This window comes from Acomys minous (genome assembly GCF_964271855.1).
Source record: "Acomys minous genome assembly, chromosome: 10".
NCBI lineage: Eukaryota > Metazoa > Chordata > Mammalia > Rodentia > Muridae > Acomys > Acomys minous.
Genome location: NC_140491.1, coordinates 89,140,179 through 89,153,156, shown reverse-complemented (window position 1 = coordinate 89,153,156; position 12,978 = coordinate 89,140,179). Strand labels below are relative to the sequence as shown.

The window sequence follows — 12,978 nt, the reverse complement described above, 5'->3', positions numbered from 1 at the left end:
AAAAACTAGCATTAATTCTTTCAGGCAGTAGAGCCCTAATGAGAGAAATACTTCCCCAAGGATCCACCCATCTTCCAATGTTGTTATACTGGAGATTATAAAACTAAAGGGCACATTCAATCACAGCGATCTTGGAGAAAAACCATAAGCTTCCTATGTGTCAATAAAATAGTCAATAAAATAAAATGAATAATTTTTATCTTAAAATTTTTAACCAAAACAAAACAAAAAAACTTTAGCTGGGCATGGTGGAGGTAGAGGCAGGTGGATCTCTGTGAATTCAAGGCCAGCATGATCTACAAAGAGAGGGATACACAGAGAAATGTCTCGAAAAAACAATCAAAAACAACAACAAAAAAAAAAAAGAAAAAAGAAATGTAAATAAATTTCACGTTTATTTATACTTAGGGGAACATGCATGTACTACAATAAGTCTGTGCTTGTCAGAGGACAGTTTGAGGGAGTTTGTTCTCTTTTCACCATGTGGGTTCCAGGGATGTGGCTCGGGTCATCAGGCTTGGTGGCAAACTCCTTTACCAGCTGAGCCACCTCACTGGTCCTGTAGTCTCCTTACTCAATATAATTTTTGGAGTTGGTTACACATGCATGCATGAAGGCAAAATATGTATGCATATAAAATATATCTTAAAAATAATTTTAAAAGCCTTATAGGGTGGCACTATGGCTCAGTGAGTAAAGGTGCTTGCTGTGCAAGCTTGTTAACCTCAGTTTGACCCTGAAACTGATAAAAACTGATAAAAGGTAGATGGAGAAAACAGTTCCTCAGAGTTGACCTCTAACTTCCATGTATGCACTGTGGCTTATACACTTACATATATACATCATGTATACACACAATAAAAAATAAATTCTTTAAAGGCTTATGGCTTGTGGGCCTTCAGTCTGGAGTATGAAGTGCAGCAGCAAGAACAAGAGAGACCTACTTAGCAAAGTGGAATTCCAGAGTTGACTATCACACGAATGCCACCCCTGGTTCTGTCTGTCTGTCTCTGCCCCACCCCCATACACACAGATAAATACATAAATACTTTCAAAGACATTAGAAGGGTGTATGGGGATGGATTTGCTCTCTTGAGCCCCACCTTCTGCCGTATAAAGAAGCAACAGGAAAGTGTTTTTCCATATGCTGGCATTTCGGCTTGGACTCTCAGCCTCCAGGAGTGTGAGAGATAAAAATTTTTTTGGTTGTTTTTTCATTACTGTGGTTAGTAACAGAAAATGAATCAACAATACTGGATTCAGGTCCAAAGATATTGATACTTATTTCTTTGTTGTTCAGTTTGATGTTTTGAGACGTAGTCTCACCATAGGTGGTGGTTTGAGTAAGAATGGCCCCGATTGGCTCTTATAACCGAATGTTTAGTTGTCAGGGAGTGGCAGTCTCTGAGAAGGGTTAGAAGCATTTGGTCTTGTTGGAGGAAGTATGTCACGGAGTGGGGGTGGACTTTGTGGTTTCAAAAGCCAGCAACAGCCAAGTGGCACACACCTTTAATCCCAGCACCTGGGAGGCAGAGGACGGTGGAGCCTGCACTATAGATTGAGTGTTAGAACTTCCAAGGCTAAACAGTGAAACCCTGTCTCAAAAGGAAAACACCAAAACAAAAACATCAGTCCATGCTAGCAACACCGGCCCCCCCAGCTGTGCTTATGCATCAGGATGTACTGCTCCACGTCTGCTGGCTGCCGTGCTTTCCACCAAGATGAGGATGGACTAGCCCTCTGAAACTATAAGTAAGCCCCCAGTTACATACCTGGTTTTATAAGCATTGCTTTGGTCATGGTGTCTCTTGGCAGCAGGAGAACAGCGACCAAGACAGAAATTGGTACCAGCGACTAGAGTATTACTATGATAGCCCTGACTGTGCTGCTTGTTGCAGCAATGTGGGCTTTGTGACTTTGTACTAGAAAAGTCGTTGAATTTCTTAAATGGGGTTCTTCTAGTAGGAGCATGGGAGACAGCGGTGCAGAAAGCAGTGTCAATTATTGACAGCTCAGCCCAGTTCCAGAGAGAAAGGATACATAAGTGGCCTAGAGGTCATTCATGTGGTATTTTGGCAAAGAATGTGGCTGCTTTTTGCCCCTTGTCCAAAAGATCTGCCTGGAGGTAAATTGAAGAGTTTCGGATTGATAGTGTTGGCAGAGGAAATTTCAAGACAGCCTAGTATTGGATTTGTCATGTAGTTATTAGTGATCACTCTTATGCAGATCTATAATGAAAAAGAGCCTCCTGGACAAATAGAAATACAGAATACAGTCTGAGAAGGAAGTGTAATGGAGCCAACTCTAGTGCTCAAGGACATAAAGTTTAAAGAAAAGCCTGATGCTGAATGAAGAAAGGGAGTGGTGACCTCAGGGCAAGACTCCACCCAGCTAAGCCTCCAATTTGTGAAAAGGAATTAAAGATAAGCTTCACCTGTGGAGCAAACAATCAACAGTAGAAAGCTGATGCAGATTTAATTGAAAGAGGGGTCCAAGTTCCAGCCCCAGCTGGCAGGAGAACTAGTCAGTGTCCCAGACCCAGTGAACTCTAGCTGGCCTGGGACTCACTGTGTAGACCTGGCTGGCCTGGGACTCAGAGCAGTCCAGTCAGTGCCTGCCTCTTTCTCAAGCGTGCTGGGATTAAAGGTGTGTGCCACCTTGCCTGGCTTTGCTAAGTAGTATTTTAATCATAATAAACATTTTCATTGCTTTCTGTAACTGTCTTTTGTCTATATATCCTAGTCGTTAATTACCACATGATTGGAGATTGTAAGGTATATTGTGTTTTGCTGTGGGTTTAGCTCTGTTGGTAAAATACTTGAGTAGCATGCATAGGGCTCTGGGTTCAATCCCCAGCACTGCAGAAACTGGGTATGGTGGTGCACACCTGTAATCCTACCACCTGGGAAATGGAGGCAGGAAGCCTGGAGTAGGCTGTCATCCTTGGCTGCATAGCAGGGCCGTTGAGGCTGCATAGGCTATAAGCCTTTTTGTTTTGTTATGTTTTTGTTTTTGTTTGTTTTTCGAGACAGGGTATCTCTGTGTTAGCCTTGGCTGTCCTGGACTCGCTTTGTATACCAGGCTGGCCTTGAACTCACAGCGATCCGCCTGCCTCTGCCTCTGGAATGCTGGGATTAAAGGTGTGCACCACCACACCCGTCCGAGACTCAATTTTTAAAAAACGCGTTAAGAGAACTAACTCTATGCACTTTAGATTGTTTCCAGTTGTAATAGTTCATCCTCACTTAGTAAAAGATTTAAACTGAATTAATGTACAAGCAGTCCTTACCATTTGGTTCTGATACATTTGTATTTAATTATAGTGATTCGGTTCAGCAAAACCAGCACCCTAAAAATAAGCTTCATGCTTCTCTGGGCATAGAATTTAGGAGAGCTTGCTGGCATTTTAAACTGCAGAGCTCTTAGCTAACAGTGCGTACAAGTTTTTGTTTTTGTTTGTTTGTTTTTGAAACACATACTATGTAACCTTGCATGGCCTGAACTCACTATGTGGGCGAAGCTCTCCTTGCACTTACATGCATCTACCTGCCTCTGCCCTGTAGTGTTTTCAATTGTTCACTTTGTGTCAGGTTGTTCCATGGTAAGCTTAAAAGCCTCATACAGTTGAGGTTCTGATTATTTGCTTGTTTAAAATATTATAACTTCCATCCCTATTTCTTAACCCCATGTTTCCATTATTAAATCTGCTTTTTAAGTCTGAGGGTTTTGTCTTCTGTTGTTTTTGTTTGTTGGTTTTATTTTGTAGTGCATGCAGTTGAACTTAGAGCCTCACCTGTCCTGGGCAAGTGCTCTACCACTGAGCTATAGTCCTAGCCTTTACTGAGTTTTTCAGTTGATATACTTTACTTTTTAGTTAAGAAACTCAATTCCTGGCTTCTGCCAAAGACATGCTGCCTACTCTTTTATTATGACCATCTTTGCTTTCAGTTCTTAGAAATGTGTGTAATAACTACTGCTTCGGATTGTGGGGACATCATCTTTCATTGACTTCGGTTGTATCTGTGGAGTAATCATAGTGGGTCTGGTGCTTTTTTATATTTTGCTAGTCTTGTTAGCTTGGTCATAATTTTGATTTTGAAATTTATATTCTAAAGGACTATTTTAAGATGTGGCCTTTTGGAGCTACGACTGAAGGTATAAAGTGTTCTCTTTATTGTTTGCTAATCTATGTAGGCTGCCACAACAAAACGCCATAGTCCAGGTGGCTTACAGAGCAGAAATGATTTGGGCCAAATTAAAGTGCCAGTAGGGTTGGTTTCTGGTGCGAGCTATCCTTGGGTTGCAGATATCTATTTTCTAGTTCTTGAGTGACTCTGTTCATAAAAGGACACTAGCCTTGTAGCATCAGGGCTTCATCCTGTGACATAGTGGCCCTATCTCCAGATCCTGCCTTCCCAGGTGTAGGGCTTCAGCATCTCAATTATGGGTGTGGTAGAAGTATTCAGTTTTAAAGGCTGGAAACTCCAAGCACTGTATAACCTTTTCTGGATTCATGGTGCTTCACCTTACCTGTGCCCAGCTCAGCCCTTCCCAGGACCTGTGTACAAAAGTCTTGTCTTTTGGTGCCTTGTCTCTTCATTTCCCCACTTGGGCTAGTTAGTCTTGGCCTAGCATTTCCATACAGAAAGTTGGGGCCATCACAAGGCTTGCTCCACATTCTCTGCCATCAAAGACCTTGGAACTGTTCAGCCTATTACTCATTTCCTGCAGAAGTTGTTTCACATTCTATCTTACTTAGCGCTGTTTTTAGTAGTGTAGCAAATTGATGCCAGATATTTTTTTCTGTCTCAAAGACCAGTCACAAGTTCTTATTTGCAAACAGGAGGAGGAGCTTTAAGGATTTCTTGTGAAGCTCTGGTTTTATACAGTTCATGTTCTATTACTGAATCAGCCTGTTGTATTAAAAGTTTTGTGGATAGACTTGGATGTTTTTCAAAGCCATGCTGTGAACATAATGGACTTTGTAGAGAGGACTCTTTGTTCCTTGTAGGTATTGGAGGAGTGCTTCTTAGGATATTGTTAGAGTCTTTCTGAACTCTTTCATGGTGTATTTGAGGTTCTCTCTGTACAGTAATCAAACCCTGGTGATGAAGTGTTATGACTTACACCCACCAAACTCTGGAAGGTTAGCATTTAGACCCCAGGCGAGCTCTTTGAGTCCTCTCCCCTCTATGCATTGGACACTGGATAATATAAGATGCGGCTCCAGCACTGGGCAGAGTGACATGCTGTAAAAGAAAGGTTTCCTAATTATAATATTTAATATTTTCCAGGAGTTTAAAATATTCCTAAGCACATATTTAACTGTTATTTAGTTCACTTGAAAAATGAAATCCATTTTGGCAGGCCATTATAAAGTCTTCACATTTTATACATTTTTAAAAGAATAATTGGGAGTCCTCTATTCATACAGAGTAAACTAGCCTTGATGAAATATTCAAATCAGAATACTTCCATTTTCTGTGGAATTCAAATCAAGTAAAAGAGTAGTTTCTTTCTGTGTTATTGGTTGGATTTTGGAGGTATCATAATAGGCTGTGTACCTCTTTGTATTACATAACCAAAACTTGAAAAATAAGCATGAAAAGTTGTGTTGTGGCAGAACAACTTAGATGGTCCAAGATTGGACCTGACAGATGTGTAGGTTAAATGATTGAGCAGTGTTTGTGTCTACTGTACATAGGGGTAGTCAAAAAAGTGCCAGCTGCTCAGATTAGTGAGACAAGACAGAGTCTTTTGTTATTGTTTGTTTTTGAGACAGGTTTTCCCTGTGTAGCTGAGAACAGGCTGGCCTTGAACTCAGATATCCTCCTGCCTCTGCCTCCTGGGAGTGAGCCACCATGTCTGGCCCTGAGAAAGGACAGATTTTTTTTCCTAAAGTTTTTATTTATTTACATTGTGTGCATGAATATTTTGTTCGCATGCATGTATGTGTACCATGTGAGTCTGTTGGATCCTCGGAAACTGAGTTACAGATGGTTGTGAGTCAGTATATGGGTCTGGGAATCAAAGAGTAAGAGTAACAAGTGCTTTTCACCACCTAGCCATCTCTCCAGTGCCAGGACAGATTCTTGAATGTTGGAGATGTTTAACAAATTTTATGAAAATATTTTTCCATTCCTGGCTTATACTGTATACTAAACAAGGTTAAGATATACATACCAATATACATATAAGTCTTCAGGCTTATAAATAAGAAAGAAAGAATAGGTATACAAAAGAATATGAGTGAATATTAAGTTTCAAGTATAGTAGTTCAAATTTTATGGCATAATATATCATAAAAGGAAAAGAAGTAGCTTCTGTCATAGTATAGATAAGTAAAACTGTCACAGGCTGAGGAAGGACAAACACAAAGCCATCATAATATGTGTGGTTTATTCTTCGGACTCAGGATAAAGTTATACATACACGAGAGGTTCTTTGAAGCCCTCTAAGGCCTTTCCTTCTCCATTTTGTCTCCTACATAAGTTTGAGCAAGCAGGCTGGATGTTTGCTCAGCAGTAAAGCTCAAGCTAATCTAAGATTCACTAGGGCCATGTTGGGCATTCCCTTTCAGGCTCTTTAAGATTATGTTCTCATCCGCAGCTGTGCAACACATTGCAGCCATTGCAGTAGCATCATGGGATATAGAAGTGCATCCAGTACACCATTCATTTATTCTTGGATTGATACTGATATTTACCGCCCGCCTTAGGTACTGTTTGATGTACTAGAAACAACAATTTATTCCAAACTAGGATTGGTAGAGTTTTGATAATTCATTTTAGAAGACATTTTACTGGTATATCTGAGAACAGTTAGCTAGTTTTAGTTTGTGTCATTATAGGATACAGTTTAAAACTGCAGTTAAGTTGGCCCTGACAGCTCATGTCTGTAATTCTAGCTCTTGGTAGGGTAAGGCTTTAATGTGTCTGTTTGTGCACGCACAGTCAGTGCTCTTAATCTCTGAGCCATCTCTCCAGCCCCAAAAAGTAGATTCTTAACTGTTGGGCTTCCTTGTTATCTTAATGTCTTTTTAAAGATATGTTCTAATTTTTATATATGTTAATATATCTTACAGAAAAAGCCACAAATGAGTACAACACTACAGAGGACTGGAGTCTGATTATGGACATCTGTGACAGGGTTGGAAGCACACCCAATGGGTAAGGCGTTCATGGATAAGCAGCTTGGCTAATTTGGAACGATGCTGACATGCTAGTTTTAATAGAAACATTTATTTAAATTTACTATGTAACACTTAGCTAGCTGTTCGGTTCAGGGAGATAGAAGTAAAGAGATCCAGTAGGTTGGGTTTTGTATTGACTTTGTCCTGAGAAAATCTGATCTGTGCTGGGTGGTTGTGGTACATGCCTTTCATCCTTTCACTCGGGAGGCAGAGGCAGGCCAATCTCTGAGATAGAGCTACACAGAGAAACCATGTCTCAAAACCCCACACCCCCAAAAAGAAAATCTGATCTGTGTTTACATAGAAAACTAAAGGCTTTCATAGCAGGGATGCGTGCTAACCATAATACATTGGCTATTGTAGGAATTTCCCTGTGACTCAGACTTTTATGGGAACCTTTTAAAATGCAGCAGGTAACATAATGAAAAGTGAAAGTAAAAAAACAAGTGCCTTTGTATAGGACACAGCTGTTAAGCTGCTCTGGTTTCCTCTAGCAGAGGGTGATGTGCTGTGTGCTAGCATCCTGCTTTCATACCACATTCACATGTGCCAGTGAGCCTTTTAAGATGAGAATTTGCTGGTGGAAAGTCTCAGGAGAAAGCATTTGTACCGTATAGTTCTCTTTGTTGACTAGCTTTGTGGTTAAGTGATTTTTCTCTTGATATTGGAATACACATGTGTTTTTTTAAACATCTGTGAACCATAGTATGTAAAATCATACTTAAAAAAGATGTTTGCAGAATTTTATTTTTAAAGCTTTTAGTTAGGAAATACCTTTTATTTTTAATATTTGAATTGAAACTATCAGAAAATTCTTAACTTTCTCCTTTTTCTTTTTCTTTTCTTTCTTTTTTTTTTTTTTTTTTTTTTAGTGCAAAAGATTGCCTGAAAGCCATAATGAAAAGGGTAAACCATAAGGTCCCTCATGTTGCTCTGCAGGCGTTAACTGTGAGTAAATGTCATGTCAATTGACCCCGTTAAAAAATGCTTTCACCTCAGTAACTTAGTCTGCAAACACTTTGATGTTTATATAGTTGGTTTTATTTTATTTGATAGCTTCTTGGAGCTTGTGTGGCAAACTGTGGAAAGATATTTCACTTAGAAGTGTGTTCCCGTGATTTTGCAACGGAAGTACGTGCTGTGATAAAAAATAAGGTAAAGTTTAAGTCGTTGCACAATAAATGTTCTGTGCATTATTTTAATTATGTATAATAAAGTTGCATTGCCGATGAAACCACCTTATTTAAGGTAAAATTTCTCGTCCTTGATTTTTGATAGTTATAGCACCCTGGCTGTTTTCTTCCATATGTACGTAATTATTGGTAAGAGCTCATCTTGGTTAAGGTCTGGTCACTGCTTCATTTTTAACCTCTCTTGAAGCTTGGCTTTGTCAAGGTCACACAGCTAGAAAGTAGCGTAGTTGAGACTCAGATCTGGTGTCTGTGGGTCTTGATCCAGACACTGACTCCCACTGTTCATGTTAGAGCAAAGGACACTTTCTGGGTTTTTTGAAACATAAACTCTAAAGCAACATTCTCATGCTGCTATTCATGTTCATGCAAAAATCCTAATGTCATAAGGAGAATATTAAGAGAACAGAGCAAGTGGTCTTTGGTATAAAATATTTCTAGTCATTTGAGCAAGAACTATTCTGGAAGAGTGTTTTGTTTTTTCTCACGGAGCAACTATATCTGAAAATGTGAACAAGCATCTTTCAAGTGCCCAACTAGTTTAGAGATGACTGCACTTTATGCTTTATGTACTTAAAGAGAATTTTGGTGGCGACTCTCTGTTACTAAATTAAGTGTTTTCATTTATTCTGTGAGTGTATGTACATGCATGTGCACTCAAGCACATGGCAGAGTACATGTGCAGAGGCTAGAGGAGAGCTTGTGGGGAGTTGCTTCTCTTTGACAGTGTGGTTCTGTGGGTCAAACTCCGGGTGTCACACTTGGCAGCAAGCATTTTTATCTGCTAAGCCATCTTGCCAACCCTCTTGATGAATGTAAGTGCTTACTTGAATGACATGGGTTTTTTGTTTGCTTTATTCCCTCTTCTTTAACATTTCTTTAAAAGGCTCATCCTAAAGTATGTGAAAAACTAAAATCTCTAATGGTGGAATGGTCAGAAGAATTCCAGAAGGACCCCCAGTTCAGTCTCATATCTGCAACTATTAAAGCTATGAAAGAAGAAGGAGTTACATTTCCTTCAGCAGGTTCCCAGGTGAGCGATTATTTCAGAACATGGTTCTACTGTTTGAAGGTACATATCTTATATAAAATCTCGCAAAGAATGTGGGTTGTATTTGTGCACGCGCCTGTGTGTGGTATGTGTGTCAAAACAAGAGTGCTGGTCAGAGGACAACTTGTGGGAGTTGGCCCCCTCTTCCTACTATGTGGTTCCTGGGGTTGTAACTCAGGCCAGCAGGCTTGGCAGTGGGTTAAGCACCTGCTGAGCTATCTTGCTCTTAGCAAGGAATGTCTTATTATTTCCCTCTACATCCCTGAGAGCCTGTTACATTGTATGCATGTAGTAAAAATACATTCAGTCTTTTTCTAAATGCCAGAAATTTAAAAAGTGAATCAGATACAAAAAAAATGTTTGAAATGGTACTCTAAAGTCTGGAATCATGTGAAAAGTGTAGGATGTTCAAGTTAGCCTTATGCTTAAGAAGTTAATGATGAGCCAGGCATGGTGGCACATGCTTTTAATCTCAGCACTCGGGAGGCAGAGGAAGACAGATCGCTGTGAGTTTGAGGCTAACCTGGTCTACAGATGAGTCCAGGACAGCTAAGGCTACACAGAGAAACCCTGTCTTAGGAGAAAAAAAAAATGAGTGTTGAGTGTTGATGGCTCAAAGTGCTGGACACTGCCTTAGGTGCCGTCATACTCAAGAGGACCTTCTCTAGTCCTCTGCAGTAAGAAAGGCTGCTCCTCGCCAACCGCAGGGAGCAGCAGAGAACTTGAGGTGGACCTGAGTCGATGTACCCTCTTCCTGTCAGCCTCCCCTGATGCCTCCCCTGAATAAGAGACCATCAACAGTCCGTGGTCTTTATTCCAAGTTCTATGTCAGATACTTAGATCTATGTAAAATAGTAGTCACTGTGTGTCTTTAGTGCACTTATGTTTTCTTGAAAACTGATGTTTAGTGTTAGTATTTCAAAACAGCTACTTAAATGATCATGGAGATCCTCACTTTTAAATGGAGTTGAGTTATCAGTATTTTTAAATTAGCATCTACACGTAATTATAGAGCTTGTGCTTCCTTTGAAAGGGTAGTTGTGCTCATTTTACTCATACGCTTACAGACTGCCTCGGCTGCTGCCAAAAATGGTACATCATTGAACAAAAACAAAGAAGATGAGGACATAGCTAAAGGTAAGTGATGGAGCATGATAATTTGGTGCTGCTGAAAATAGCTTCACCACTAAGTTTTATTGAAAGAAAAATTATAAAAAAGACTAGTGGGCTTTTAATTCTTCTCAAATCTAAAAGCAGTAGGGTCTTAAAAGTCAGGAAAACCATTGACATGATATAAGATGAACCTAATTCATTTTTTAGTATTTTTAATCTTCTACCTCTGGAGATATTACATTTCACCTTTTCTTAATGCCAAAGTTATGACTCAAGCACAGAAATATGTTCATGGTTTGTCCTATATGGAAAGCTACCCATATTATAATGTCACAATCTGTTTGCTATAAAAATAATAGCTGCTGTATATTGCAGACTGTGATAATAAGGGATGAGCAAAAATGTTATTTAAAAAAAGTCACGTGTCCTTGTTCCCTCGTGAATTTAACCGTTTAGTATTTGTTTGGACAGGCTTAGTGGCATATGCCTGAAGTCCTAGCACTTGAGGGGCAGAGACGAGGATCAGGAGTTAAAGGTCATCTTCAGCTACTTAGCAAGCTCAAGGCTACATGAGACCCTGTCTCAATAAAAAGAAGTGCATAGCTGCTTTATTGTTAAATATATTTTAACAATATATTTTATTGTTATGTAATTGGAAACAAGATTTTAACTTGTTAGAATTTAAACAAGATAACATGTTATCTAATATTCTTAAAGCTCTTTAGATGTTAAAATTAATTCTAGATATCTTTGCATTTAAATTTTTCCAACTAGCTATTGAATTATCATTGCAAGAGCAGAAGCAGCAGTGTACAGAGACAAGAGCTTTGTACCCACCTTCAGAGAGTCAGTTAAATAACAAGACCGCACGGAGGGTCAGAGCTTTGTACGACTTTGAAGCCGTGGAGGACAACGAACTCACCTTTAAACATGGTGAAATTATTGTGGTTTTGGATGACAGGTATATTTTACTTTTTTTGTGTTATGTGTGTGTGTGTGTGTAATATTCTGAAAATATGCAGTATCCTTCTTGAAGAATAGAGCAGGCAATGAGAACCTTGGTCAAAGCAATCAAAAGCCATGCCTGGATCCTCCCCAGTCTTCACATATTATTGCTGCATTCCCCTCATTTCTTTATCATTTAAAATTCTAAGGGAAAAAATAGGTACATCTGCTTTGAGCCTAATTCTGTTTTTTAGTCTTTTTAGTTTGTTTTCAGAGATAGGTTCTCACTCTGTGGCCCAGGCTGGCCTGGCTCTTAAGGCCTCTGTCTTAATTTCCCAAATGTTGAGGTTATAGAGAATTGAACTTTCTTTGTTTGTTTGTTTGTTTGTTTGTTTGTCTTTGTTTTTCAAGACAGAGTTTCTTTGTGTAAACTTAGCTGTCCTGGACTTTATATACCAGGCTGGCCTCAAACTCAAATCAATCCATCTGCCTCCAGAGTGCAGGGATTAAAGGTGTGCTCCATCATGCCCGGCATGAAAATTGACATTTCTGTATGAACTTTATTTGTACTTTTCAAGGAAGTGGATATGGTCTTGCAGATTGGCTCAGTGGGTCAGGACTTTAGTCTTTAAGCCTGAGGACCTAAGTTCAGTCCCTGGGACCCACATGCTGGAAGGAGAGCACTGCCTCTTGCAAGTTGTCCTCTGACCTACACACACACACACACACACACACACACACACACACACACACACACACACACACGGGGGGGGGGGGGGGAGATGAATGTGAAGTAAAGATAAGTAGTTTTAATGTTTATGTGCATGAATTTGTGTGTGTCCATACAAGCACTGTGATGTGGCAGTTAGAGGACGACTTTCAAGAGTCAGCCTTCTGCCCTGTGCTTCTGGGATCAAACGCAAACTGCCGGCTTCCACTGAACCCGCTGAGCCATCCTGCTGGCCCAGTCTAGCCTATTTTTAAGTGGCTACATACATATGGTTTTGCTTCGCTGCTGTAATTATTTATAGAGAAAATGTTATGTAATAGACTACTTACAATAAAAATTGAATGAGGACACAGTTCTCTCTTTGTGAAACTTTAGGTAAGTAAGGGAGTTAAAACGACTCTGTAGACATTGATATGCAAGACAGAACCATGAGAGAGGCTATCTCAGGGCACGGCAAGCCAGTCTTCATTTGGTGTAGACATGTGGTAGAGGAGGCTTGCCCAGGGGCTGCTTTATTTCAGATCAATCTTGCAGTGTTTTTGTTCCACGTTTTTCACCGCTAAAGATTGAACCCAGGCCTTGTGCATTCAGGGTAGTGCTTTGCCACTGAGTTATGTCCTAGCCCCTTGGGTTGATTTTAAAAAGCAAATTGTAAGATACTGAAAGGAGTCTGGGCTCTAACCAGAGGGTTGATTAAAAAGTAAAAAAGAAGCTTTAAGAAAAATATTGGCAGCTGGGCATGGTGGCACACTCCTTT

At 39.9% G+C, this 12,978-nt stretch overlaps 1 protein-coding gene and 1 long non-coding RNA gene across 3 annotated transcripts in view; one reads left to right on the top strand and one right to left on the bottom strand.

The window, feature by feature from the left end:
- STAM2 (signal transducing adaptor molecule 2) overlaps positions 1–12,978 on the top strand; it is a 37,731-nt gene that overhangs the window by 8,555 nt on the left and 16,198 nt on the right. For both annotated transcript variants that reach the window (XM_084799164.1, XM_084799163.1), the window contains exons 2-7: positions 7,085–7,169; positions 8,065–8,140; positions 8,249–8,347; positions 9,269–9,415; positions 10,501–10,570; positions 11,321–11,507. In XM_084799164.1, coding sequence (XP_084655290.1) covers positions 7,085–7,169; positions 8,065–8,140; positions 8,249–8,347; positions 9,269–9,415; positions 10,501–10,570; positions 11,321–11,507 — 664 coding nt within the window. The remainder of the gene's footprint in view (positions 1–7,084; positions 7,170–8,064; positions 8,141–8,248; positions 8,348–9,268; positions 9,416–10,500; positions 10,571–11,320; positions 11,508–12,978) is intronic.
- On the bottom strand, positions 11,890–12,323 carry LOC311607458. Its single transcript, XR_014782598.1, has 2 exons — positions 12,257–12,323; positions 11,890–12,180 (listed from the first exon to the last, which is right to left on the bottom strand). It is a non-coding gene; the product is annotated as an uncharacterized lncRNA (long non-coding RNA).